The sequence below is a fragment of the Phragmites australis genome, chromosome 12 (assembly GCF_958298935.1).
Source record: "Phragmites australis chromosome 12, lpPhrAust1.1, whole genome shotgun sequence".
Taxonomy (NCBI): Eukaryota; Viridiplantae; Streptophyta; class Magnoliopsida; order Poales; family Poaceae; genus Phragmites; species Phragmites australis.
In genome coordinates, this window is record NC_084932.1 from 23,707,655 (window position 1) to 23,735,201 (window position 27,547).

The following is a 27,547-nucleotide window of genomic DNA, read 5'->3' on the forward strand; positions in this document are numbered from 1 at the left end:
GCTTGTTAGATCTCTAATATAGATGAGTTTTAGATACGTGGAATAGCCGAATAATTATAATATATGCGATATATGGTTGTTGCTTTTACTCAATAGTTGAATAAATATTCATGATCGAAATTATCTATATCTGACTCGTCACGTATTCAATCCGTATCGATTCATGTTTGTGATCAAATCTATCTATATCTATATTTATTCAATATAATAAATATTCGACTTCAATTTCAATAAAAAAAATATAAGATATAAAATAGAATCAATGATATACCCAACTAGCATCAGGTGACAGGCATGCGGCGACACTAGGACAGAAAAAAAAGCCTGAAAACCTATACCCTGTGAATTTTTTAGTGGCGTTTCTTGTCCATTCCTAACGGCAACAAGCTAGAGAGAGAATGGAAACCTAGAGAGATATGTGCCGTCGCCCGAGGAGAGCAAGGAGGCGGTGAGGCAGAGCAATGAACAGCGCCACCACAACCAGCTACGAGGAGAGCATCGGCTCCTGCCGCCCTCCCACGCCGCCTACTCCTCCCGCTCCACCTCCTCCGGCGGCGGGCCACCGTGGCGCCCCCATGAGGCGGCAGCTCGACTTCGGCGGCGGCGGCGACCTGGACGACGGCGGCGGCGGCGGCGACCTGGACGACGGCGGCGGCGGCGGCGACCTGGACGACGACGGCGGCGGCGGCGACCTGGACGACGACAGCTTGCTCTGCCGCGCCTTGGACGACATTGAGCGGGGCTATAGCGAGGCCAAGCGTCGGGCTCCGCCGTGCATCTGCCGGCGCGGTGGCGTGTGCGCGGTGGAGCGGGACGAACAGCGCGGCCGGTGGATGTACGTCTGCCCGTCGCGGCCGGTGAGCCTCTGCCGTGTCCCCAAAGATCGATCTTTGAGCCTCGATTTTTTCTTCTTGTGAGGGATATGATTGTTTCTTGGATGGCTTTCGGTAGGGAAGTGCAGTGTCTTGAGAGGGTTTTACTGTTTGGATGGGGAAATTTCGGTTCTTGATGATGAAACGTAGATTAGAAGAGGCCGATTTGAGGATGCTAGAATCTGGGGAGTAGAATGCAGGGTAGTAGGGAGGGTGTCTTGTCTGCCTACAGCTCTTGCAGGATTTTGCCTTGTTTGGTAATGGTCCAAACTTGTTCTTCCTTTCTGTCCGGGCATCAATCCGTCGCTTTCAGGTGAAATTGTGAGAGGGTTTTAGTGATTCGTGTCTTTTGCCTGACGAGAAAGTCATTCCCTTGGTACCGAAAAGGAAATGTAATCTACTGACCGCATGCGGACTAACTTTGCCAATTGCAATTTGCAAGCAAACAAACGCCTCAAATGTGATTTTGATGAGCTTGCTGCAGAATTTACTGATTCATCGGTTGCGAGTTTTCATGTACTAGTGGTAGTGTACTTTGGAAACAAACTTAGAGGGGCTTGAACAGTAAGTTTGTTGAGTGGAAATGTGTACTTCTTGGACACGGTGGTTATTTTTCGTAGATACTACTGCAGTAATCCTTGTATGTTTATGACCAAAAATTATTACCAAGTTTAACAAAGGTTGCATGTGTTTGGCCACCAGGTTAGCTATCTGTCACTTCCATATTGTTAGGAAAATAGCCAACGGAAGCAACGGATTGATCTACCGAAACGATGCACGAGAGATCATAGAGTGCACCAAAGGCACAATGTTTGTTAATAAGGTTAGCCGAAGTCTACATCCCCAAGGCATGACTACAGGCGCTCCTCACCACCTTGCAACACCAGCCACTTTAGGGGTTCCGGTAGAACCACCGCCGCCCCCTGCAAATCTGTTGCTATGCCGTCATGGTTACAATAACGGTCCTCCTCTCATATTTATGAGGAGGTCAAGCTACATGAATCATATTCTAACTCCACCACGTACCGATTATACAACTCTAAGTCTTATATGTAACCAACTCCGTACAATTATTCGACACATATCCAACACATATTGGATGAAGTTTGTGTTTTCTACTGTTATTACTAGTTGCAAGAATGTTTAGCGTCACATTATTCATCTTTGAAGTTGAAAATTTGCATCTCAGTTTTTTCCGAGTCATGTCTAAAATATAGCGGTCAAATTGGTGAAGCGGCATGTCATAATTTATCAAGCCTTGTCTAAGTCTAAACTAGTACAATCGTTAGACTTCTTATGCATCTCTTGTGCTAGTGTTCTCTTATGACTAATGTTCGTCTCGGAAGGTTGAGGATTTGTTATAGTTGCCTCGGACTGCATGATTTTGGAGGCCCCTTTGCTCGGAGAATAGAGTTTGAACAGGTGTAGAAGTAACATCTATCCCTCTGTTCTTTTCTGTTTCATGTTTTTGAAAGAAAAATTACAAGATGAGCATATGCCTCTACTAAGTTTGTCTCATGCTAGCTCATCCAAATCATCTCTTAAACGGCCCATCTTAGTGTTAGTGACCTATGAGCAAATGTCTTTGAGTCTCGTAAAATGAGGTATGGACATTTTAGGAAGATGTATCGATGTATCTTCTTGCAATCATATAACATCAAATAAAAAATATGCCTTTTAACTACTAAAACATAAAGTAAAAAAAAAAACATCTTGCATATATTTTGGAGAAATTCCAGAATGTTTAGGAACCGATAAAATGGTATATGTGGAACTATCCTGCTTAATGTGTTTTTAGAAATTCATGCTAGTCTTCTCTTTGTTAGAAGAATGTGTGGCCTCAAGGTGCCGTCCTGTCATTTAAAAAAAAAATCCTTGACCAATGAACGGTAACCTCTTATGGCAATTTAGTGGCCCATTTTTAACCAAGATGTGGCACTGTATTAACTTTTGTGATAATCTAGCCACCATACAACTGTATGTGAAACATGTTTGGGATGCTTCAGACACTGGGGACATAAAGTAGTAGCCGATAAAGTAGTAATAATCTTGCTGGAACAGTAATATATAGTTAGCTCGTTTACGTGAATGCACAACTTAAGTGATGCTGAATCTATCTTATAGACTATTAGACCCTACGACTTGTTTGTGAATTCTCTATTTATCCAGTTTATAGTATAGTTATGTTATGCCCTGCAGTGCAATCTCTGAAAAAGTTTATTTGAAATGCTGCTTATTATAATATGGCATCTAAATATCATAACTTCAAGTTTGGTCTCATAGTCATATCCTCAAATTTCCATTGTATGCTCCTCCACATATCTTTGAGAAAATGCAATTAGAACCCCTGTTTTCCATGCTAAAATAGTTTATGTGTTGATGTTTCTGGAAGTATTTTACCTGTTCTTTGCATAATATATTCTGAAGCTGCATGCCTATTCTTTTGTGCATGTAAGTTTGTACAAGTTCATTCCATTGTTCAGAGGTGCTCGTATTTGAATCCCCATGCTTACTTTTCCTTTAATCTTTTAACAACTGAGTTCGGTATTCTTCAGCTGTGCAATGTCTTTGAACAAAGTTGCTAAGACTTGCAAATATTTCTGTTCTTTCAGATAGCTACACTGATTTCTGTGTATATAGTTGACAAAGTGTTTTCTTGTTGAACCTGACTTTTCAGAAGTGCAAGCATGTTGCTTTGTATGAGGAAGTTGATCTTAATCTAAAGTTGAAGCCTGCTTTAAGCATTCATCCTAAAGCAAGCAATTCTTGTGTGTTGAACGGTTCAAACAATCACATGGTTGATGCTAGAGCTGCAATTAATGTTAGTCTCCGGGGTGTTGGTGCTACAACCTCAGTCTATGTCAGTCCTCAAGGTGCTCATGCTACAACTCCAGTTAATATTGGTCCCCGAGGTGCTGGTGCTACAACCCTAGTCTATGTTAGTCCCCACGGTGCTCATGCTACAACTCCAGTTAATATTGGTCCCCGAAGTGCTAGTGCTACAACCCGAGTTTATGTCCATCCCCAAGGTACTTGTGCTGCAACTCCAGTTAATGTTGGTCCCCGAGGTGCTACTGCTACAACCCGAGTCTATGTCAGTCCTCAAGGTGCTCATGCTACAACTCCAGTTAATATTGGTCTCCGAAGTGCTAGTGCTACAACCCGAGTCTATGTCCATCCCCAAGGTGCTCGTGCTGCAACTCCAGTTAATGTTGGTCCCCGAGGTGCTACTGCTACAACCCGAGTCTATGTCAGTCCTCAAGGTGCTCATGCTACAACTCCAGTTAATATTGGTCCCCGAAGTGCTAGTGCTACAACCCAAGTCTATGTCCATCCCCAAGGTGCTCGTGCTGCAACTCCAGTTAATGTTGGTCCCCGAGGTGCTACTGCTACAACCCGAGTCTATGTCAATCCTCAAGGTGCTCATGCTACAACTCCAGTTAATGTTGGTTCCCAAGGTGCTGGCGCTACATCTCCAGATAATGTTAGTCCCCAAGGTGCTAGATCCAATGAACCGCTGATCTGCTTGTGTACAGCTGGGAAGTGCACCAAGTCGATAGAGAAAGGGAAACAGTACTATGTATGTCCTATACCGAAGGTAATGTTTCTCTTTGGTCAATAGTGTTCCTTGGAGATCGCCTAGAGTACAGACTAGGTAGTGGCTTTTCTCAAAATCAACTAGGAATCAAGCATGTTTCTTTTTGGTCAATAGTGCCTTGGAGATTGCCTAGAGTACAGGCTAGGTACTGGCTTTTCTCAAAATCAACTAGGAATCAAGCATTTTTTTTTTTGCTTCTTTTGAAATGTTTTTTGCATTTTGATTTAATTATGACCTGGTACACTGCACTGTTATTAACTAGATAGTTAGTTATTTATATCGTAGTGTTTGCTCAATTGTTCATACTAGTCCTGAGAAAAGCAGTAAAATAAATCATGAGAAGAATCTTTGAGGGCTTCCCTTGTGAGAATGGCAATATATATTTTCAATTGCAAAGTTGCTCCTGCAGTCCTACAATTGAATAATATAGCATACAGAACAGGCTAGTGGCCATGTTGTGTAGATTGGAAAGCCTTTTTAAACTCGCCCAATCGGGTCCTATGACCGGCTTGGGTGTTTATATTGATAAAACTCCTTAAGTAGTCCCTCAAATTTTGGACAGTTATATCTAGCACATTGCATTACAATTTGCATTGATGATTGTTAAAAATAGCAACTTGTATTCCCTGGAGGCCTTGTGCCACTATATATACATATGTACATGTGACAATATGCAAAGAACCCATTATAGTCTAAGGATATTACACAGAGTTTGGAGAGATAGAACTTGTGCTGAGTTGAACTCTGTGGCTTCTTGAAGAAATCAACAAACCGAAGCTTGGAAGGAACATATTGAACATACTGAAGAGGTAGAACTTGTGTTGAGTTGAACTCTGTGTCCGTGTATAAGAAGCATCAACACCAATATGCTTGGTGAGCTCATGCTTCACCAGATCCTGAGCAATACTGATAGCACATGTACTATCTGAGTAAAAAGGAGTAGGTGCAGGAGAAAAAAACACCAAAATCCTCAAGTAACCACCTTAACCAACTAAACTCCGCTACCAACAACGCTATGGCTCGCAATTCAACTCTGCACTAGAACGAGAAACTGTGATCTCTTTTTAGTCTTTCAAGCAATGAGAGAACCATTAAGGAAAACACAGTAGGTAGAAATAGATCGGCGATCAGAAGGATCACTAGCCCAAGTAGCATCACAATAAGCACGAAGTTGTACAGAGCTAAAGCGTGGTCACACCTGGTTTTAAGATCGAACCGAATGTAAGCTACATGTATGCCAGGACTACTCGGCTAGGCTTGTCTCATACCAGGCTTGTGGTTGTAATGTTATCATATGTGGTCGCTCTATGAACCGGTTCTCAATATGGTCTAGGCAAGACCGTCATCAACCCAACAACAGAGTAATAACCAATTATTTGAAAGCTAACAATTCTGCCTGGAACACATCCATAGGCCAACCGTCATGCCAACTTGCCCAGACCCTACTTTCCAAATCTAAGCATTTTTACCAAACACCGTCATTAATAACCGAAACACACTTTGCCTAAACTACACATGAGGAATCATAACTAAGCACATTCTACCATAACATGAAAAATCTACGGCTACAAGGAAGATTGAGGAAAGCTAGTAAACCCTAACAATAGGATATCATGTTTGATGAACATGCAATTTGTAAAATAAAACTTTGCAAAAACAGGCGCAAGATGTTCAATGACACTTGCCTTCTCCGAAGAATTGCTCGAAATCCCCGGAGTCTTGATCCTGAATGTTCTTGAACGCTTCTGGGACAAACTCCACTACACGTGAACAAAGAACACTAAGAACAACACTGAACAAAGCAAACACAATAAACAGTGCAAGAACTGTTCAAATCGGAGTAACGACGCAAAAACTACAACTAAACGAATTATTAAAAGGCTAAAAATGACAAAAAATATTTTGGTAAACATAAACCTAATATTTAAAAGGCCTAAAATATTTATTAAAATATTCTAGAATTATATTATAGCATAAAACTAATTAAAACAATTTTATAAAATTTATTTGCAATTCTTTTGAAATAAAGCTAATTTTATATGCAAAAAACATACTAAAAAATTATTTTATCAAAGAAAGCATTTTTAAACATTATCAGGATTAGTCTATATTTTCTAAACTATTTTCAAAATTAAGACATTTATTCTAACATCTTTGCAATAATTTTTATACTAGAAAAACATTAAATAACATTTATAGAAATAAAAAGAAGAGCTAAAAACATTTATTTAGACACTAAACTATTTTCTAGAATTTTTGTAATAAAGAAAATCTATTTTTGGATTTATTCTATTTTCGTGAATTATTTTTCTAAAGGAAACTCGGATTTACTGCACAACGCTGACGTCACTGGCTGACTAGGCACGCTGACGAGGCTCGGGTTTGCTGATTGGGATGCCACGTCGGATAAAAGTGCACACACGACACGCTGATGTGGCCAAAAGAGCGGATTGAGCACTTCATTAAATCTATACTGCACACTACGGATCAGACTGTCGAGATCTACTCTGAGCAAACCGGTATCCAACTTCTAATCCTAGCCTATCACGTGAGATCGATCGACTCGGGGTTGGCGGAGGATAGCCGGAGACAGGCGGGGATGGCGATGCAATGCTCAGGAGTCAACGGCGATCGGTGGAGTGCGACCAGAAGGCGATGGCGAGCTTGTTTAATAGGTTTGCGGACGTTAGGGAAGATAGGGATGGCTCGACGACAGCGGGCTTCAATGGCGTTGGTTCGGCCGCCTCGGGAGCTTGGCTACGGCGGTGGAACTCGACGGAGGGTGGTCGAGGACTACGAGATGCGGACGAAGAACATCGGCACGCACTCGGACAACGTCGTGGAGGGCTGGAGTGGCACAGCGATAGCGGCGGGGAGCGGAGGTCCTACAACGGCGGTGTGCAGGATCTCTGGTGGCACTAAGTCGACGAGAGATGGGATGGTGGATGTGGTGGAGCAAAAGGAGGCTTGGCCAGATATTTGATTTGGGTTTTATGGAGGGGAAGGGCGATTTGAATGGATTGATTGGAGACTTAACGCGACGGCGAGAAATCGAGCTCCGTTTCCTTTCTCTGTCCACTTTCCTTCGTGAAATTGATCCAGCGTGATGACCTTCACTGTGGTGTCGGTTTCTAAACAAACGTTGCCTCCTTCCTTTACTCAAGCGCGAAATCAATGAGATTCAAACAGGCGGAGCTCTAAAGGTGGAGAGAGAGGATTCAAGGGAGAGGAGAGGGATGATAGGTGGGACCCACATGAGAGAAATCAGAGGGAGAGAGAAATGGGCATGACAGCAGGAGATGACTAGTAGAGCTGAGTGGGGGCAAAAACGAACTAATTGAGGATGTGCACTACACGAGAAATATCAGGACGAGTGATAGTAAAGTAAACAAGACTCCAAACTAGATAACGGTAACGAGTAGGATCGCAAAATGCTAGATTAAGCCCCATGAGAGTCTCAACAATGCGCTCATTAGTAAGAGAAGCACGATAAAGAAGATCCTGAATTTACTTCTATTGGGACAGAAAGAAACACTCAGAAGTAGAAAAAATCTCAATTCCAAAAAAATAGCGAATAGGACCAAGATCAGACATAAGAAACTACTCATTAAGATAAGCCTTCACAAAAAAAATATACTCATAATCATCTCATATAATGATCATGTCATCAACATACAAGAGAAGAGTTTGACCATGAGAGAGTGTGAACAAAGAGCGCAGGGTCAAGCACTAGCAGAAAAATCAGCGGCAACGGTCACAGGAAAAAAGCGCTCAAACCAGGCTCGAGAGGCTTGCTTACGGCCATACAGAGTTCGACGGAGACAACAAACTATGCCCTCAGGAACAGAATGCCCTGACGGTGGGTGAATGTAGACCTCATGCAACTCACCATTACGAAAGACATTCTTGACGTTAAGCTTGGAGATATACCACTGATGCACATATGCAACAACAAGAAGAGTGTGCACTATGCATGCGGGCTACTGGGGCAAAAGTCCCATCATAGTCACTACCATGCTCCTGTTGGAAACCATAGCCCACAAGACGAGCCTTATAACGCTCAAGAGAACCATCAAAGCGAGTCTTAACCTTATAGACCCATTTACACGTAATAGGATGAACATGTAGAGGAAAAGGAAGAGGAACAAGATCCCACGTGTCGATGCGCTCAAGAGCAGCAAGTTCATCTGCCATCGCATGCTACCATTCCTGATGAGCAACATCACAATAAGAAGACAGTTCGGTAGGAACAACACCGGCAAAGCCAAAACAATCAGGAGGTAACAACACGAGAACGAAGAGTGTAGTGGAAAGGAAAAAGCTCAGCAAGGCCAGAAGAGAAATAGTGACAGGTGTGGTAGGAAAAGTGAGAAGATACAATGGCTCGACAAAGGAAGCTGAAGAAGTGGATATAAGGGAGAGACTCATCAAAGTAACATTCCGAGAAATATGCATCCGGTGAGCAATATGGTCCCAACACGTATAACCCTTATGCTCAGCACTGTAATAAAGAAAGACTCAACGGATTGAGCAGTTAGTTTGATACATTCACAGGGGCAAGGAGAACGTAACAAACATAACAAAAAAGATGAAGAGAAGAGTAGTCAGGAAGGCGTCCATATAGACGCTCAAAAGGAATCCCACCCTTGAGAGCAAAGGAAAGTTAGATATTGACCAAGTTTGTGGTAGTAGGGACCCCCTTAGCTAAAAAATGAGGAACAAAAGAGGCAATCATAAGCACGCGAGCTTTCTCAAGTAGATGATGATGCTTGTGTTCAGTTATATCATTCTGAGTATGAGCTCCAGGACAGGAGAAATGAGACAGTTGTTCAGCAAGGAAGGAATGAAGATGCCCAAAAAGAAATTCGCTAGCAGAGTCAGCACGAAAAACATTAATAGGAGTGTGGAATCATAGTAGCAAAGTGCTTATATATAGATAACATCTCGCTATGAGAAGACATGACATAAATATAAGTGTGGTGAGAGAAATCATTTATAAATATAATATAGTAGCTATGACCCTCTTTCGAAGCAAAGGGAGTCAGCCCCCATACATCTGACGGAACAATATCAAAAGAACGTTGAGATACTGACTCACTATGAGGATATGGAAGCTGAATCTATTTACCAAACTTACAACCTGGACAATCTAAGGATGAATCTCCTAAGACAACCGTAAAAGACCATGACGAACTAATGAAAATAGATGCGATCCACAAACATGACCAAGATGACGATGCTACTGCTGAAAGGAGCCAGTAGTTGATTAAGTAGAGAGACCGGTGGCGACAGTAGAAGGAAGACAAAGCTAGTCAAACTCCCATAGGCGTTGAGAATTATGGCAGCGGGGGCCAGTACCAACTAGAGCACCCGTGCGACAATCCTAAACATAGCAAGAGTCAGAATTTAGGATAATACGACAACCATGGTCAGTAAACTGACCAGCTGATATGAGCTGCATGGTGAGTTGAGGAACATGAGCAACAGAAGGAGTGCTAAAAAAATAAGTGCTAAGGGTGCTCCGACTAGCAACAGAACGAGAAGCACCATTAGCAGTAACGACATGAATAGTAGAAACAAGAGGATGAAGCGAAGACAGACTGAAAGAATTAGAAGTCATATGAAAAGATGTTCTAGAGTCAAGAATCCAATGTGAAGTATCTGACTGCATAGAAAGTGGTCTCTTAGTGATAGAAGAAAGAGTAGAAGAACCGGCAAAAACTGTTGGTGCAGAACCAGAGCTAGCAACCAAGTGACGAAACAGCGTCACAATCTTCTGCCGAGTGTCAGTCGAAGAGGTAGTCAAGGAGGTAGCTGAGATAGAAGCACTAGAGGAACGTCAAAAATGCTTTTCTTCTGTTAGCAGTTTGCCTTAACATGGCCCTTCTTGCTGCAGTAGGCGCAGCAAGGGTGGCCACCACCACTGAAGAGGCCGTAGAAGACGAAGGAGTTGCACGAGGAGCAGACAATAGTGTAAACGAAGGCGTAGGCACAACAGGTGGACGAGCAACCAACACTGGAGGAAGTGGCATCAATCCAGAATCATGCAGACGAGTTTCCTCCGAGTGTAGCTTTGTAAGATCTTCCACAAGCATGACACGAGGATATCTTGCAAGCAGCTGAGCCCGGTGTTGCTCAAACTTAGGACGAAGACGTGAAGCCGTCAATAATCACGCTCAACGCGTAGTTCCAAGCAGCACTGACGAGAGTGACAACCAGCAACACAGCCGACATTTGAGTATAGAACACATCAATCATAGCATCACCTTGCTGAAGAGACTGCTCGTGCTGAACAATAGACAGATAGAGAGCATCCGCAGATGGTTCATAGGTCTGACGAAGATAAGTTCACATCTGAAAGGCAATAGGGAAACCAACAATCTCAGAAAAAACCTGTGATCCACACTAGCAATCAACATAAGCGTTGCATTTGCATCATCATCCATCCACTAAACACAATCAGACAATCGATCATGATACAACTCCAAAGCTTCTTGGTAGATAGAGATAGCCTTCTCATAAGCATTAGTGGCGATGTCAATAGCTTATTTGTCTCCTTTCTCAACAGATAGCTGTACAGGCTCTGGTAGAAGTTCAAGGGAAGGCAGACAAGGAACGTCGCCATAGAGAACACCCTAAAGACGAAGCCCACGCATGTGCACGCGCATCTGCTGCGCGAAGTCCCGGTAGTTGGCATTATCAAATATCACCGAGCATCGAGGAACGGAAATGGTGCTCGAAGACGTCCTAAAGAAGCGACAAACAACGATGAGAGCGCAAAAGAGAGTGGTGGTCGACGATGAGAGCGCAAAGAAAAGCGACGAGCAACGACAAGAGTGCAAAGAAACTGGTGAGCTGCAAAAAAAAAATTGTTTTCCTCTTTCCTCTTTTTTTCAGCGTTAGCTTTGTTACCTCTATTCGCAAGGCGTTACAGAGCAGATAGCATGGGAGACAGTGGCCAATGGCTTGGGTGACATGTGACAGGAGATGGAGGTTGACGACTGCAGGGCGGCCGGGAGGTCCAGCCAGCACGGGCAGCACAGCGCGATGGCTCGGGCGGAGGTGGGCGGGGCCAATCTGCGCGGCATGGTAGGTATGAGGCAGCGTGGCCGGACAGTAGACTCGCAGATCGATGTGAGTCTGGCGGATTGGGGCGGCGTGGGGCGAGGCTGACACTCTCGAGGCAAATCCACCCGAGGGGTGGCCAAACTGGCCAAACCGGCAATGTGTGGATGAGGCGGAAGCCATGGCGGCTCGGTGCGAAAGCAGGCAAGGTAGAAGCGAAAGGTCCTGAGGGCACAGAAGCGGAAATGGAGTCGGAGCAAGTGGAGCAGCACGTCAAGAACGACGGGCGTGCGAATCCAGTGGGTGGAGGAGCATGACGGGCGGAGGAGCTAGCGAGTAGACGAACACTGATGGGAAGAAAAAGATGTGGACTAGATCTAGGTTGGAACGAGTTGCTATGTCTCTAAAGAAAACCCGAGCTCTAATATCATGTTAGAAATAGCAATTTGTATTCGCTAGAGGTCCTAGGGCAATATATATACACATGTACAGGTGATAATATGCAAAACACTAATTATAGTCTGGGGATATTACATAGAGTTATATATATGTCTAACAATGATAATATTGAGGAAATTTTCAAAATTACTAATATCTATAGTATTAGTACCTTTTTCTGAAGCCATCATGTTGACTCTGGAGTAGCTTTAGATTTAGGACCTATTTGTTCCAGCATTTGATTTTGGATGATGCCCCGAAAGCCAAAGCTGAAACAAACAGCTCAGTTCTGGAAATGATATTGTCCGAAATCTAAAGCTATCTCTACCACCTAGAATCCACGATCTGCCCTGAAGGCTTCTGTGGATTCTAAGGTGTGGATTCCGAGGGATGGTGTTATGATGTTGCCACTAGGTGGTATTACAGACATTATACACTTCATATCAAAGTTCATCCAAAATCTAGGGTACGAAATAGTCACAGCTTTGTAGAACTATCCAAACCCACAATCTAGAATCAGCTTTTGTAAAAGACACAAACAAACAAGCCCTTAGTTGACACGCTGCCTTTCTTAAAATAATCCATGTTTTGCCAGGTTGTTTACTGTTACATGCATATTTCCTCAAAATGTTATTTATGGAAGTGTAAGCCTGATAAGTGAACCATATAAAATCACAAATGTAATCTGAAGTAATAACCCTACCTTTAGCTTTTCTGTAGTCTAGAAACTGCTAGTACTAAAACCTAGATTTTTGCTTCAGAATTCAAAGTCTTCACTGTATTTAATCCAAGATCTCACTGCTGTGTTTGATTTCCGACACTTGCAAAATCAATCAAAAAAAAATCTTTCTAAACAAGTGCATGCATTAGTTATTAGCAATTCTTTTTTCATGTTGTATGGAATGTTTGCACAAATTAAATTATATATTTACCATCGTTGATTAATAGTAGACAATGGAAGCTTCATTGCCATGGTCCCATCACCTAATTCTTCATGGAGCCCATCTGTCTGGGCACATGCATGAAAAGACATGAACGAGCTATTATGCTGAACTAATAAGCCAACTGCTTATGTGTAAATAATTGTTATTATGCTGAACTATCTACTGTCTCTGACTAAACAAGGTTTAGAAAAGACATGAACAAGCTATTCGATTCCTTATGAATCCCAAGTCCATTGCCATATTTGTTAAGCTGTAGTTGTGAATAGATAAATGTTTTTTACATGATAGATATGAATTACCAATCATTAGTCACTACATGCTCTCATATCCAGAAACTCTACAATTACATTCCATATGCATCCTATATGGCTTCTCTATCACCTTTCCATCTTTGTTACACTACTTGTTTATTCTGCAGGGACAAGGTGCATGTAGTCACAAGGTGCTAGTCAACGCAGTCGCTAAAGAGCCACCACAAACTGGAAACAACAATACAAGAGGGATAAGCATTTGAAGTACAATCCAGTCGAGAAGGTCAATCCTGCTTAACCTGGAGACGATGGAAACAATCTACAACTGGGAGACAAAAATGCAAATGGATCAGTCAATCCTGCTCAACCTGGAGACGATGAATGGCCATTTGTTATAGTTGATAATGATATTGTACCCACAGCTCAGCCTGCGGCCTGTGATGAAGTTCGTCAGGAATCACCCAGTATGCTGCACCAATCAATTGCCATGGTGAAAACACCCGAAAAGTCACCCATGCCACCTAATGGCACCCACTGCCCCTTTACTCCTGGTTCAGACATCTGCTTCCAATGCCATGAAAAAGGGCACTGGTCCAAGGACTGCCCTAAATCATCTCCTGGAAGCAGTCCTTGTTACTGGTGCGGCATGGTCAGGCACTGGAAGGCTGATTGTCCGCCACTGCGTGATAGAAGAGAGCTTTGAGAATGCAGTGATCTCCTCTTGCCTCTGTGCTATCTCCCTGATAAGAAGTTAGGGATCAGAGAAATACTATTCCACTTTCGCATGGTAACTGAAGTTGTAATATATTTCTAGGGTTTAGGCTGGACACTGGCTAAATGTTGGTGCCTGACCGTTAAGAGTCCCAAATATGTTTGGGCCAATTATCTGCCTGTTTAGTAACTTGATATGCTAGAAATAAGGTTGTAGTTTATGTTGGTCGAGATTCGGATCTTTTGTATGTATCTATGTGGTAATTTTTTTCTTGTTGGAAAAGGGAGCATTATTATCTCACAACATTTTTACAAACGCAGCTGAGCTTGCTCCCGGTTTCTGCATATCCGAGGTGTACATGGCCGAAAATAGAGAAGAAGACAAAAAAATCTGAATACAAAGTAAAGCCTAACAAGGGGAGACAAATCCCCGCTGCAATGATTGTTATGGTTGAGCTTCGATACGTTGTCTAGAGTGCCAGCCATGCCGGGTAGCCACTCCTTCCTAGCAAGAACAAGCTGTAGTAACCAAGGTACTGTGCTCCTGTCGCTGTAATATCAATCACGAATGGAGCCAGTGCGTATAAGTAAAAATAACTTACAGGGGACACGAAACATATCTCTTGTTAAAGATAATATCATGACCCTGAAGCCATCTTCCAAGCATGTTAAGTGTGCTTCTTGGTTGGTAAATATTCGATGACACTTAGACTATAAACCATACGGAACAAGCAAAGCGGCAATAAAAAAAGAGTGTTTAATTGTCTTTGTTTTGTGACAAAAATAATATTTCTGATCCCCTTACCATCATCTCTTAGCTAGGTTGTCTTTTGTCAAGAGAACCCATTTGAGCTTATACCAAAGATTTTTTTAAAAAAAATTTCAACAGGATTTTTAACTTCCAAACTAGCTATTCTGGACAGGCTCATCTGAACTCATCCAGCTCATGGGACAGAGTTATGCTGTTTAATCGGGATAACATGTCATTCCATGCTGCCAGTTTTGGTCCTATTAGGTCCCTCCTAAAGGCAATGTATGGAGGAGTTTCCTGCATGATATTAGCAACTGAGGCCTCTTTGTTTCATACAATGTTGTATAGGGTATGATATTTGTCTTTTAGAGGAGCATTGTCTAGCCAGCGGTCCTCCCAGAATATATTTTCATGCCCTCTTTCAAGGTGGAAGTGTCATAGCAAAACAAAATATCTTTTACTTTAATCAGTCCTGCCCAGAAGTGAGAATCACTTGGTTTGCCTTGGACACTTGAAAGCGGTTTTGATCCAAAGTATTTGTTGCAGAGAAGGTTTTGCCACATCCCATCCTCAGTAAAAGTTTGAACAACCATTTGTATAGGAGAGAGGAATTTTGGGTATCAAGGTCCAAGATCCCAAGCCCACCCATATTTCTAGGCTTACAAAGGTCTTTCCATTTCGCCATATGGTACTTTTCCTTGTGACTATCGTCTTGTCAATAGAATCTGGAACGGAAGTAGTCCAACCTTTTAAGAACCCCACGGGGAATTTTGAAAAAAGATATCATGTAAGCGGGTAAACTAATAATGATTGAGTTTAGCAGAACTAGCCTACCACCCATGGTTAGGTATTTGGCCATCCAGCTACACAACCTTTTTTCAATATGTTCCTCCACTCCTTTCCAATCTGCATTTCTATGTTTACGATAGTGAATAGGGATTCCCAGATAACGCAAAGGTTGCTCTCCCCTTGCATATCCGAAAATGTCTGCATATTGGTCGGCTCTGTCTTGAGCGTCCCCAAAGCAGAACATTTAACTCTTATGTAAGTTGATTTTTAGACCTGATAACTGCTCAAACACGTAGAGCAAGGTCTTCATGTTCTTTGCTTTTTCTAGGTCATCATTCATAAAAAGGATGGTGTCATCAGCATATTGAAGAATGGATAACCCATTATCAACCAGATGAGGCACGATTCCCTCAATTTGACTAGAATTCTTAGCTCTTTCAATTAGTAAGAAAAACATATCTACAACGATATTGAAAAGAATCGGAGAGAGGGGGTCCCCTTGACGGAGCCCCTTTTTGTTTGAAAGAAATGGACTATCTCATCATTAACTTTTACCGCTACACTACCTTGGATATAATTTTTTCAACCCATGAGCACCATTTTTGTGAGAAGCCTTTCATCCGGAGGGCCTGTAACAAGAATGGTCATTTTACTTTGTCATAACCCTTCTCAAAATCTAGCTTCAAAATAACCCCACTCATATTTTTCATGTGCGGTTCATGGATCATCTCATGAAGGATGACCACACCTTCAAGGATGTTCCAACCACGTAAGAAAGTTTTTTGAGTAGGGTTGATTATTTGTTCCACGATACAATTAAGCCGACTAGTAAAGACTTTGGTGAAGATTTTGAAGCTAACATTTAGTAGGCAAATCGATATGTATTGTTGGATGTAGCTAGCCTCTTTCATTTTTGGGAGGAGCGTAATTAACCCAAAGTTAAGGCTATGGGTTGGTAAAGCATGGAAGTCATGGAACAATTTCATCAAGTCATCCTTGATGATGTCCCAGAACGTCTGGTAGAATTCTGCCAGAAAACCGTAGGAGCCTGTGTTGCGAATATGCCGCTTTTAGGCCATGTATGTGATTTTGGTGATTAATGATAACATAGCTAATGGGACTAACATATTTGTCAAGTATATGCTTTAGTAGGTCTTATGGATGCACACTTTAGAAATTAGACGAAAAGATAGAACTCAAAGAAATTTGAATTGGATGAGTTTTAGAAAAACTCTATGCACCGGATGGTCCGACGCTAGGGAGCCGGAGGATTTGGTTAGAAGCAAGCTTTAATGCAAGTACACACCGGATGGTCCGGTGCTGAAGCAATTGAACATGCCGGAGTGTTTTTAGGTTCAAGTTGTACACGTTGAATGGTCCGGTATACACAACAGAGGCATCGTCGGAGCAAAGTCCAGAGGGAATTCTTTGTGTTCAATGGAAAAAGGATTTATACATGCCAGATGGTCCAGCATATATCTTGGAAGTGTCACTGGAGTGAAGTCCGGGAAATTCTTGTTGAGTGGAAAATGGAAATTCATGGTGGATGGTCCGACACATACAAAGTAGGTTTCACTAGAGGATCAGTGGCTCTAACGGATAATTTCTGTGATCGATCCACACCGAATGGTCCGGTGCTTGGAGCAGGTGCACGTCGAATCATCCGGCATTCAGGAAAAATGTGACCATTGGGGCAACTGCTAGTTTTGTGGGGTTGAGGCTATATATACCCCCACTTGGTCATTTGAAGGGGATAGAGTCCAGAGAAGCTCACATATACTCGAGAAGACACCTAAGCCATTAAAGTGCTAAAAGTGATCATCCAAGGCAATTAGCACAATATTAGAGAGTGATTAGTGCTATTATTCCTAGAGAGAGTTGTTGCTAGGTATTTCTATCTAGAGAGGGGATCAAGAAGTGATCCTATCATGTATCAAGTGGTACGTCAGCACCTTGGAGTTTTGGTGAATCGCCGGCACCGTGAGCATTGGTGGCTCAAGCTTATAGACCCTTCGACTTCATTTGGAGCGACGGTAAGAAGCTTCTACGGGACGCGGAGACCCTTGCCTTGGTGTCTCAAGCTCCGGAGTGAAGATGACGGCAAGTGACCGAAAGAGAGGCTTGTGGTGAGCCTTGCCTTTATGGCTTGGTGGGTCAACCTACTTGAGGTCTAGGTAACTACTCTAACATGGACTAGGCGTGGCGTTTATGCCATCGTTAATATGGGATAAGAATTCTTTGTGCGGAGTTTGCTCTCTCTATCTTCTTTACGTTTCTGCATTTACATACTTGCAAGTTACCTTTGCGTGTTTACCTCCTTAGATTATTTTGCTAGGGTTGGCTATAGGTTGCAAACTCTTTTAAGTGGTAGAGTAGACACACTATATAAACCTAGAGCGTTTTTAGATAGAAATTGATATAGATTTATCTTATGAAGTTTTTGGAGCTGATCAGTTTTAGGTGTCCTAATTCACCCCTCTCTCACTTAGGACGTCATCGATCCCTTTCAATTGGTATCAGAGTTGAGGCTCACACCTTTTAGAAGGATACGCCAATCTAAGTGACATTTGAGTTGTGATCACTTTTTGATTGGTTAGGTTTCACCGTCTAGTGAGTTGTGACGTCAGGGGGATGTATATCGGTAGTGCTCTACATTTTGATGACGCTTACTTCTCTGGTGGAAGATTCTAATGACTTATTTTTTGCAGTCCAAAGGTTTATATGTTTGGAGAGTAATCGATGAGGGGATGAAGGAAAGTCCTATAAACATGGAGAGGCAATTCAATACCTTGACGAAGAGTATCCTTTTATCTTCTCTATGCATCGATGCATTCAATCGAGTATATTCTCTCACTAATGCACATGATATTTAGACTAACCTCATCGAAATACATAAAGACATAAAGGATGTGCGTAGTAAGAAATATCATGTGCTAGTTTCTGAGCTCAATAACAATAAACAACTTGCCCATGAAAGTGCAAATGACATGTATTCATGTTTAAATATTCTTGTCAATGAGATCAATGAGCTATGTTTAACACCAATTGGAGATGATCAAGTGGTGAGAAGGATACTTCAAGCTCTTTTTCCAAAGTACAAGTTGATTGTCTACATCATCTACAACAACAACAACATTAGCAAAATAGCTCCAAACCAAGTACTCAGCAAGATCACCGCCCATGAGATGACCATGAACATGTGGATTGAAGTTTCATCCTCATTGGGTGCCAAAAAGCTCCTTACCCACACATGCAAGAGAAGATGAGGAGGCAAGAGTAAGAGTTAAGCTCAAGCGAAGATGATGGTGATGAAGATGAAGTGAGCAGTGAAGAAGATGAGCAAAATACATCAAGTGATGAAGAAACGAAACCCAAGATCACCAAGCTCATCTCAAGATTGGAGAAGGACATCAAGAATATCAATGCCGAGATTGATCATCCAATCTCTATTAAAGACTTAATCAAAACAGTTGATCATATCAAGAAGGAGAAAAAACCAAGAACAAGAGGGAGACAAAAGAAATCGCCAAAGCATTTGCAAATATAGGAAGATGGGTGTGTGAAGATGAAGAGTCAAGCTCAAGTGATGAGAGCCTCATCATCCACTCTGCAAAAAAAGAAGCTCTTTCTTAAGGTCATCATCACATAAGTACCTTATAGCTAAAGATATAGAAAGTGGTGTAAGTGATGATGAATCAGATGATGATTCATCCTCTCAAGAAGAACTTCTTGAATTGATCAATGAGCAACAAATGACCTTAAAGAAACAAGCTAAAGAACTTAATAAATTGAATGCCCTTAATGACATTCATTATATCTTTGTTTCTAATTTTAAATAACTATTGAGTAAATTTGAATTGTTAAACAAGGAGCATGAAGAGCTTAAGGCAAAACTTGAGGGCATTGAATCTCAACCTAAACCCCCTTGAAGTAATCTACCTCTCTCTTTAATTTCAATCCTAATGTAAATGTTTCTACTTCTTGTGATAATTTGATTGATCTATCTAGCTCACTCATTTGCAGTGAAATATATGTTGAGAATATTTCTGTAGAATAATGTAATAATCTCATTACATAAGAGAATGATGAGTTTAAGCAAGAAGTGGAGAAGCTCAAGAAAAACTTGGTAAGATTGAATGGCAATGATCATGTTCAACCTCCTCAAGATAACCATGATAATATGGTGAACAAACTTGTGGAGGGGTCCACCATGACATGCTTCAAGTGTCATCAAGAAGGTCCTAAGTCCTTCCAATGCAAGCAAGTCAAGAAGGAGATCAAAGAGAAGAAGATGATGAACCTCTCAAATAAGACCTCTAATATCTACACTAAGCTTAACTACAAGATCAACCACAAGACCAAGAGAAACTACTACAAGCTCAAGAAGAAAGAATATAGAAAAGTGGTTACACACATGGTTGGGCGAAAGGACCGGAGATGGAACCAACCCATTTGGGTGCCTAAGGAAGTCATTACCAACATTAAAGGGCCTCAATCGGTTTGTGTTCTAAAGAAGATGAAGTCCACAGGTCGGCTCGGGGGATTTAGAGACTTGACGCACAAGATGAAGTGATGGCTTAAGCAAAGAAGCTAAGTATACAAGATTGTACGCATTGATAAAAATCTTGATCATCATATACCCAGATCCCCCATTCAGAGGTAAAAGAATTAATGGTAGCTAGATTTTTGTTCATGCTTTTTGTTTTGCATCTAGTACCTTTGCCTCGTCTAGAATTGTATGTACATATTTTATTTCCTTGCAATGACTAGAGTAATTTTTTTTCATATGGTTGTTTGCTTGTGTTTCTCTCTAACCCTTGCGCAACCTATATGGTTTATTAGTTGTATGTTCTTTTCGTAGCATATTTCTACAAGTGATATCCTTTATGTGTCATGAATCCAGCCTACAGGGTACCCTTGCTCATTGTTATCAATGATAAGAGCATATCTCTCACAAGTATTCGACACTTATATGCACATATTTAGAAGGAGCATATCATATGGGTTTTGATTTTGAGACTAACTTATTTTTCAAGTAGTATCATTGTCAATTCTTTTGATCTTTTAAGTTATCTTCATGCATAATATGGTTTAAACTTTCTATCTTTACATACTGTCTAGTTATGCATATGTTACACACCTACAAGTGGTAGTTACAAGTGGACATCATCATATGTATGAACACATATATGGAGAGTTTAGATCATATCATACGAGTTTCATGAATTGTGATCAATTTTTCATTTCAAATGGTATCTACATAACCCTTTCACATCACAAGTGGTGCTATTCAAATGGATCAAAATTTATGAAATTCTCTCTCTAGTGCTCTAAAGTTTTTCCTTGAGTTAAACATGTGTTTATAGTCCTTTTGAGATTGTTGACAAAGGGGGATAATTTTGGCAACCAAAACAAAATGCAAGATTGTTGACAAAGGGAGAAGCATGATGTAATAAGCGCGTAAAGCAAGGCGCTCTTGCATAGGTTGATCAAGAAAGATAATGGTGATAGAGAAAGGGGGAGAATTGTCTCCATGACAGTCAAAACAAAAGGGGGACAAAGTGAAGGTAAGAATAAGGGATGATAAAGATGTGGTCTTTTCCTTACAATTGGTATCATTAGTTGTTCTTACCATACATCCAAGCAAAGAGGTAACGTCTTGTGCTCTTTACAATTGGTATCATCTATTATTTATCACTTGTTTTGGTTGTGTTGTCATCAATCATAAAAAGGGGGAGATTGTATCGAACATGGCCCTTTTATGACATGTATGTAATTTTGGTGATTAATAATAACAACATAGTCAATGAGACTAATATGTTTATTAAGTATATGCTTTAGTAGGTTTCATGAATGCACACTTGAGAAATTAGACGAGAAGATATAACTCAAAGAAGTTTGAATTTGATGGGTTCTAGAAAACTCAATACATCAGATGGTCCGGCGCTAGGGAGCTTGTACACGCCTAAGGATTTGTATAGAAGCAAGCCTTAATGCGTGTACATACCAGATGATTCGGCGCTGAAGTAATTGATCACGTCATAGTATTTTTAGGTTTAAGTTGTACATGCTGGATGGTTCGGTGCACACAACAGAAGCATCGCTAGAGCAAAGTCCAGAAATTCTTTGTGTTCAATGGAAAAAGGATTTATACATGCCGGATGGTCCTGCGTATATCTTGGAAGCATTGCTGGAGTAAAGTCCAAGAGGTTCTTGTGGAGTAGAAAATGGATATATACACACTGGATGGTCTGGTGCATACAAAGGAGGCTTCGCGGGAGGATCAAGTGGCTCTAACGGCTAGTTGTTGTGATCGATGCACAATGGATGGTTCGGTGCTTGGAGCAGTATCAAGGAGTAATCATACCTTGTACCAAGTGGTATGCTGGCACCTTGGAATCTTGGTAACTCACAGGCACTGTGAGCCTTGGTGGCTCAAGCTTGTTTACCGTTCGACTTCGTGTGGAGCGGGGGCAAGAAGCTTGTGCAGGCACGTAGAGACACATTGTAGCAAAAATGGCCTTATTAGGTCATGATTGTGATTTTGGTGATTATTGACAACATAGTCATCGGGACTAACATGTTTGTCAAGAATATATGTTAGTAGGTCTCATGGATATAATACATGAAGAAGCCACCAAAGCCGGGATAAAGTTTGGACTGAATTGAACAAGTCACAGGAAAAATGACCTCACAGAATGGTTCGTGCTCAGGACTTTGTACACACCGGAGTATTCCTTTAAGGTGTGTTATACTCACCGGATGGTCCATTGATGGGAGCAGAAGCACATTGGAGTATTTAAATAAGGGTTGATCTTCAAAGGAAACTGAAGTTAAGTATAACAAATGATCTGGTATTAGAAGAGTAAGTACATTGGAGCATTTAACAGAAGCTATGCAAATAAGTGAAATAAATATTTCAACACACCAAATGGTCTGGTGATGAAGAAGCCAACACACCGGAGTGCTTTCCAGGAAGATGTCAAAGAAGATGAAGGTCAACGCACCGGAAGGTCCGATGATCAGAGAGTTTACACACCAAACTAATTGCACAAAGAAGAAGTGGCTCAGCTTGGCTCAAGACAACACATCGGATAGTTCGGTGATTAAAGTGAAGGTACACCGGACAATGCGGTGTTTAGAATGTATTTGAGTGGGTTCCAACGGCTAGTGTCCATTGATATACACACCGTATGGTCCGGTGCTTGTACTACTATTATCACCGGATCATCCAGTATTCACAGTAAAGTTGAGTCATTGGAGCAACGGCTAGTTGGCGGGTTTGAGGCTATATATACCCACCCACTCAATCATTTAAAGGGGCTATAGTCTAGAGAACCTCATACACATTTGAGAAGATACTCAAGCCATCAAAGTGCTTAAAGTGTTCATCCAAGGTGATTAAGCACACCATTAGAGAGTGATTACTGCTTACAAGACTAGAGATAAATGTTGCTAGGTGCTACAACCTAAAGAGTGGATCAAGGAGTAATCCAATCGTGTACCAAGAGGTACGCCAGCGCCTTGGAGTCTTGGTGACTTGCCGGTAACATGTTGACTTTCTAACTTGGTGTGGAGCGGTGGCAAGAAGATTGTGCGGGGACGCGGATGCCCTTGCCTTTGTGACTAAAGCTCCGAAGTGAAGACGGCGCACAAGTGACCGGAAGAGAGGTTAATGGTGAGACCTCGCCTTGGTGGCTTGGTGGATCATTGTGCTTGGGGCCTTGTCTTGGTGACTTGGTATCTCAAGAGCCATAACCAGAAGAGATTTGGTGACCGGGGGCATATCCCTTGTGGAGCTCCAACATGGACTATGGGTAGCTTCTGTGCCACCGGTACCATGGGATGAAAATCCCTTGTGTCGAGTTTATCTCTCTACCTTATTTACATTTCCATATTTACATTATTGTAATTTACCTAGCTAGAGTAGGTTGCAATCCTCTTGAGTAGTAGAGTAGACACACTAGATAAACATAGAACACATTTAGATAGAAATTGAGATAGGTTTATCTTGTGAAGTTTTTGGAGCCATTAGTTTCTTTGTGTCCAAATTCACCCCATAGGACGTCACTGTTCCTCACAATTGGTATCAGAGTCTTGTGCTCTTGATAGGTTACCGCCTAAAGTTGTGACATTTGGGGTTGGGATTGATATCCATAGCGCTCCACATTTCGATGGCACTAATTTTCCCTGATGAAAAAATCTAATGACTTCTTATTTACAAGCTGAAGGTTTAGATATTTATAGAGTCACCGAAGAAGAGATGAGACCACGTGTCACCAATAAGGAGAGACAATTAAATGCATTGGCAAAGAGTATCCTTTTATCATATTTATGTGTTGATGCATTTAATCGTATTTATTCTCTTACCAATGCACATGATATTTAGACTAGTATCATTGAAATACAAAAAGATACAAAAGATGTGCGTAATGAAAAATATCATGTGCTGGTTACTTAGCTCAATGACATCAAACAACTATCCCATGAAAATACTAATTATATGTATTCTCGCTTGAATATTCTTGTCAACAAGATCAATGGGCTAGGTTTGATGTAAATTGGAGATGATCAAGTGGTGAGAAGAATACTTCAAGCTCTTCTTTCGAAGTGTAAGCTAATTGTCTCCACCATCTATGACAACCATGACATGAGCAAGATGACTCCAATCCAAGTTCTTAGCAAGATCACAGCCCATGGGATGACTATGAACATGACGGTTGAAGCTTCTACCTCATCCAACGCCAAGAACCTTTTCCTCAAAAGAAAGCAAGCTCAATACCAACACATGAAGGCAAGGATGAGAAGACAAGAGAAAAAATCAAGCTCAAGTGAAGATGATGACGATGAAGAAGAAGTTAGCGTTGAAGAAGATGATCAAAGCACATCATTTAAGAAATTGATCTCAAGATGGCCAAGCTCTTCTCACAAGTGAAAAAGAACATTAAGAGGATCAATGCCAAGATTGGTCATCCAATCACCTTGAAAGATTTAGTCAAAACGGTTGATCATGTCAAGAAAGAGAAGAAGACCAAGAATAAGAGGGGGACAAGAGAAAGAAGTAAATCATTCGCAAGCATAAGAATATGGGTGAGTGAGGATGAAGAGTAAAACTCAAGTGATGAGAGTCTCGCCATCCACTCCTCCAAGAGAAGCTTTTTCTCAATATCATCATCACACAAGTCATCATCTCACAAGTGTCTTATAGCCAAAGGTATGGAAAGCGATATAAGTGATGATGAATTCGATGAGGATTCTCCGTCCCATAAAAAACTTTTTGATTTGATCAATAAGCAACAAAGGGCCTTAAAGAAATAAGCTTAGGAACTTAAGAAATTCAATACCCTTAATGACATTCATGGTACCTTTATTTTTAATTATAAATTATTATTGAGCAAATTCAATTTGCTAAACAATGAGCATGAAGAGCTTAAGGCTAAATTTGATTGCATTGAATCTAACACTAATGTCCCTTTGAAGTAATCTACCTTTCTCTTTAATTTCAAGCCTAAGGTAGATGCTTTCACTTCTTGTGAGGATTTAATTAATTTATCTACTCAACCCTTTGCAATGAGATAAAATTCATAATGTTTTTGTAGAATCATCTAATGAACTCATTGCACAACAGAATGATGAGCTCAAGCAAGAAGTAAAGAAACTAAAGAAAAACTTGGCAAGATTAAAGGGCAAAGAAAATGTCCAACCTCCTCAAGATAATCATGATAGCATTGTGAACAAGCTTGTGGAGGGGTCCACCTTGACATACTTCAGGTGTCATCAAGAAGGACACAAGTCCTTCCAATGCAAGCAAGTTAAGAAGGAAACAAATGAGAAGAAAAAGATGATGAACCTCACCAACAAGACCTCCAACATCTATACCAAGCCCAATTACAAGACCAAGACCAAAAGTAACCACTACAAGCTCAAGAAAAAGAACAATAGCAAAGTGGTTGCACATATGGTTGAGAGAAAAGACCGGGGGTTGAACCAACCCATTTGGGTGCCCAAGGAAGTCATCGCCAACATGAAGGGGCCTCAATCGGTTTGGGTTCTAAAGAAGACTTGAAGTCCATAGGTTGGCTCAGGGATTTGGAGACTAAGCTCAGAAGATGAAGTAAAGGTTCAAGTAAGAAGCCAAATATACAAGATTGGACGCATTGATGAAAATTATGATCATCATATATCCAAATTCCCATCTAAAGATAAATAAGGAAAATGTACTAGATGCTAAATCCTCTAAATTAATGAATTCACTTGCCTTGTCTAGGATTGCATACTCTTAATTCAATTTATTGCGACGCCTAGTGTATATTTTTTATATGGTAGGTTGCTTGTGTTTCTCTCTTTCTTATGAGCAACCTACATGATTTATTAGTTATATGTTCCTTACGTAGCACTAGCTTTACATTTGATATTCTTTATGTGCTATGAACCAATCTATAGGGTACTCTCCCTATTATTATCAATAAAAGTGTATATCTCTCACAAGTATTCAACACTTGTATGCACATATTTAGAGAGAGTATATCCTATAGGTTGTGATTTTGAGACTAACATTTATTTCAAGTAATATCTGTTGTAGGATCATGGAGTGATTAACAAGTCTCGGGAGGTATGCAATGTTTAAAGGCTTCAATTGGTATTTTCAATTTATTTCTACATTTAAGCTACCTCTATGTATGATATGACTTAAACTTCCTACCTCTGATGTCTAGTTGTGCATGTATTGCTACTTTCCTACAAGTGGTATTTACAAGTGAGTCTTATTATATGTATGCATACATATAGGGGGGTTTTAGATTATATCATGTGAATTTCATGAATTATGATCCTTATTTGCCTTTTTCAATTGATATCAATACCTCATACACTTTTCTATTGCTATTAATTCCTCATAATTCTTCATAATATTATTCATATAGATCATGTTTTATGAAGCTCTCTCTCAAATGCTCTAATATTTTCCCTTGAGTTCAATATGTGCTTGTAGCCTTTTTGAGATTGTTAACAAGTGGAGAGAATTTTGAAACCAAAGCAAGATGCAAGAACTATCTCAGGTAGATTATTGACAAAAGGGGACACATCTCGGGTTGACAAAGGTGAAGAAACTCTTGCATAGGTCTATCAAGGGAGAAAGTGGCAATGGAGAAAAAGGAAGAACTATCTACATGGCAGCCACAACTAAAAGGAGGACATAATATTGAGGGAGATATAATATTTGTAAGAACATGGTTGTCCTTATAATTGGTATCTTAATTTATTCTTACCATACATCCAAGCAAAGAGGTATGGTCTTGTGAACTTATGGTATCATGTATTTTCTTAATTGATATCATTTGCCTCTTGCTTTGGTTGTGTTGTAATTAATCAACAAAAAGGGAGATATTGTATAGAAAATGACCCTATTAGTTTATGATTGTGATTTTAGTGACTAATGACAACATAGTCATTGAGACTAATATGTTTATTAAGAATATATGTTAGTAAGTCTCATGGATGCAATACATGAAGAAGCCACCAAAGTCGGGACAAAGTTTGGACTGAATTAGACAAGTCCCAGGAAAAATAATCTCACCGGATGGTCTGGTGTTTAGGACTTTGTACGCACCGAAGTATTCCTCCTGGGTGTGTTATACTCACCGAATGGTCCATTGATGGGAGCAGAAGCATACTAGAGTATTTAACAGAAGGGTTGATCTTCGAAGGAAACTAAAATTAAGCACACCGGATGATCCGGTCTTAGAAGAGTAAGTACTCCGGAGCATTTAACAGAAGCTGTACAAATGAGGGAATAAAAGAATTCAACACACCGGATGGTCCGTTGATGAAGAAGCCAACACATCATAGTGTTTTCCAGGAAGATGTCAAAGCAGATGAAGGTCAACACACTGGAAGGCCTGATGATCAGAGAGTTTACACACCAGACTAATTTCACAAAGAAGAAGTGGCTCAGCTTGGCGCAAGACAACACACCGAATAGTCTAGTGATGGAAGTGAAGGGTACATCGGACAATCCTGTGTTTAGAATGTATTTGAGTGGGGTTTCAACGGCTAGTATCCACTGATGTACACGCCAAACGGACCGGTGCTTGTACTACTATTGTCACCGGATCATCCATTGTTCACAA

At 40.9% G+C, this 27,547-nt stretch overlaps 1 protein-coding gene across 1 annotated transcript; it reads left to right on the forward strand.

The window, feature by feature from the left end:
- Window positions 1–365: 365 nt before the first annotated feature.
- LOC133887409 (uncharacterized) lies at window positions 366–14,193 on the forward strand. Its single transcript, XM_062327349.1, has 4 exons — window positions 366–857; window positions 3,550–4,470; window positions 13,336–13,423; window positions 13,474–14,193. The coding sequence occupies exons 1-4, from the start codon at window positions 462–464 to the stop codon at window positions 13,869–13,871; spliced, it is 1,803 nt and encodes a 600-aa protein (XP_062183333.1). The 5' UTR covers window positions 366–461; the 3' UTR covers window positions 13,872–14,193.
- Window positions 14,194–27,547: the final 13,354 nt, after the last annotated feature.

Bases quoted from the DNA above. Each gene is read 5' to 3' on its own strand.
- LOC133887409 (XM_062327349.1), top strand. From the start codon at position 462: ATGAACAGCGCCACCACAACCAGCTACGAGGAGAGCATCGGCTCCTGC. The intron at 858-3,549 runs GTGAGCCTCTGC...CTGACTTTTCAG, and splicing joins ACGTCTGCCCGTCGCGGCCG to AAGTGCAAGCATGTTGCTTT. The intron at 4,471-13,335 runs GTAATGTTTCTC...TTTATTCTGCAG, and splicing joins ATGTATGTCCTATACCGAAG to GGACAAGGTGCATGTAGTCA.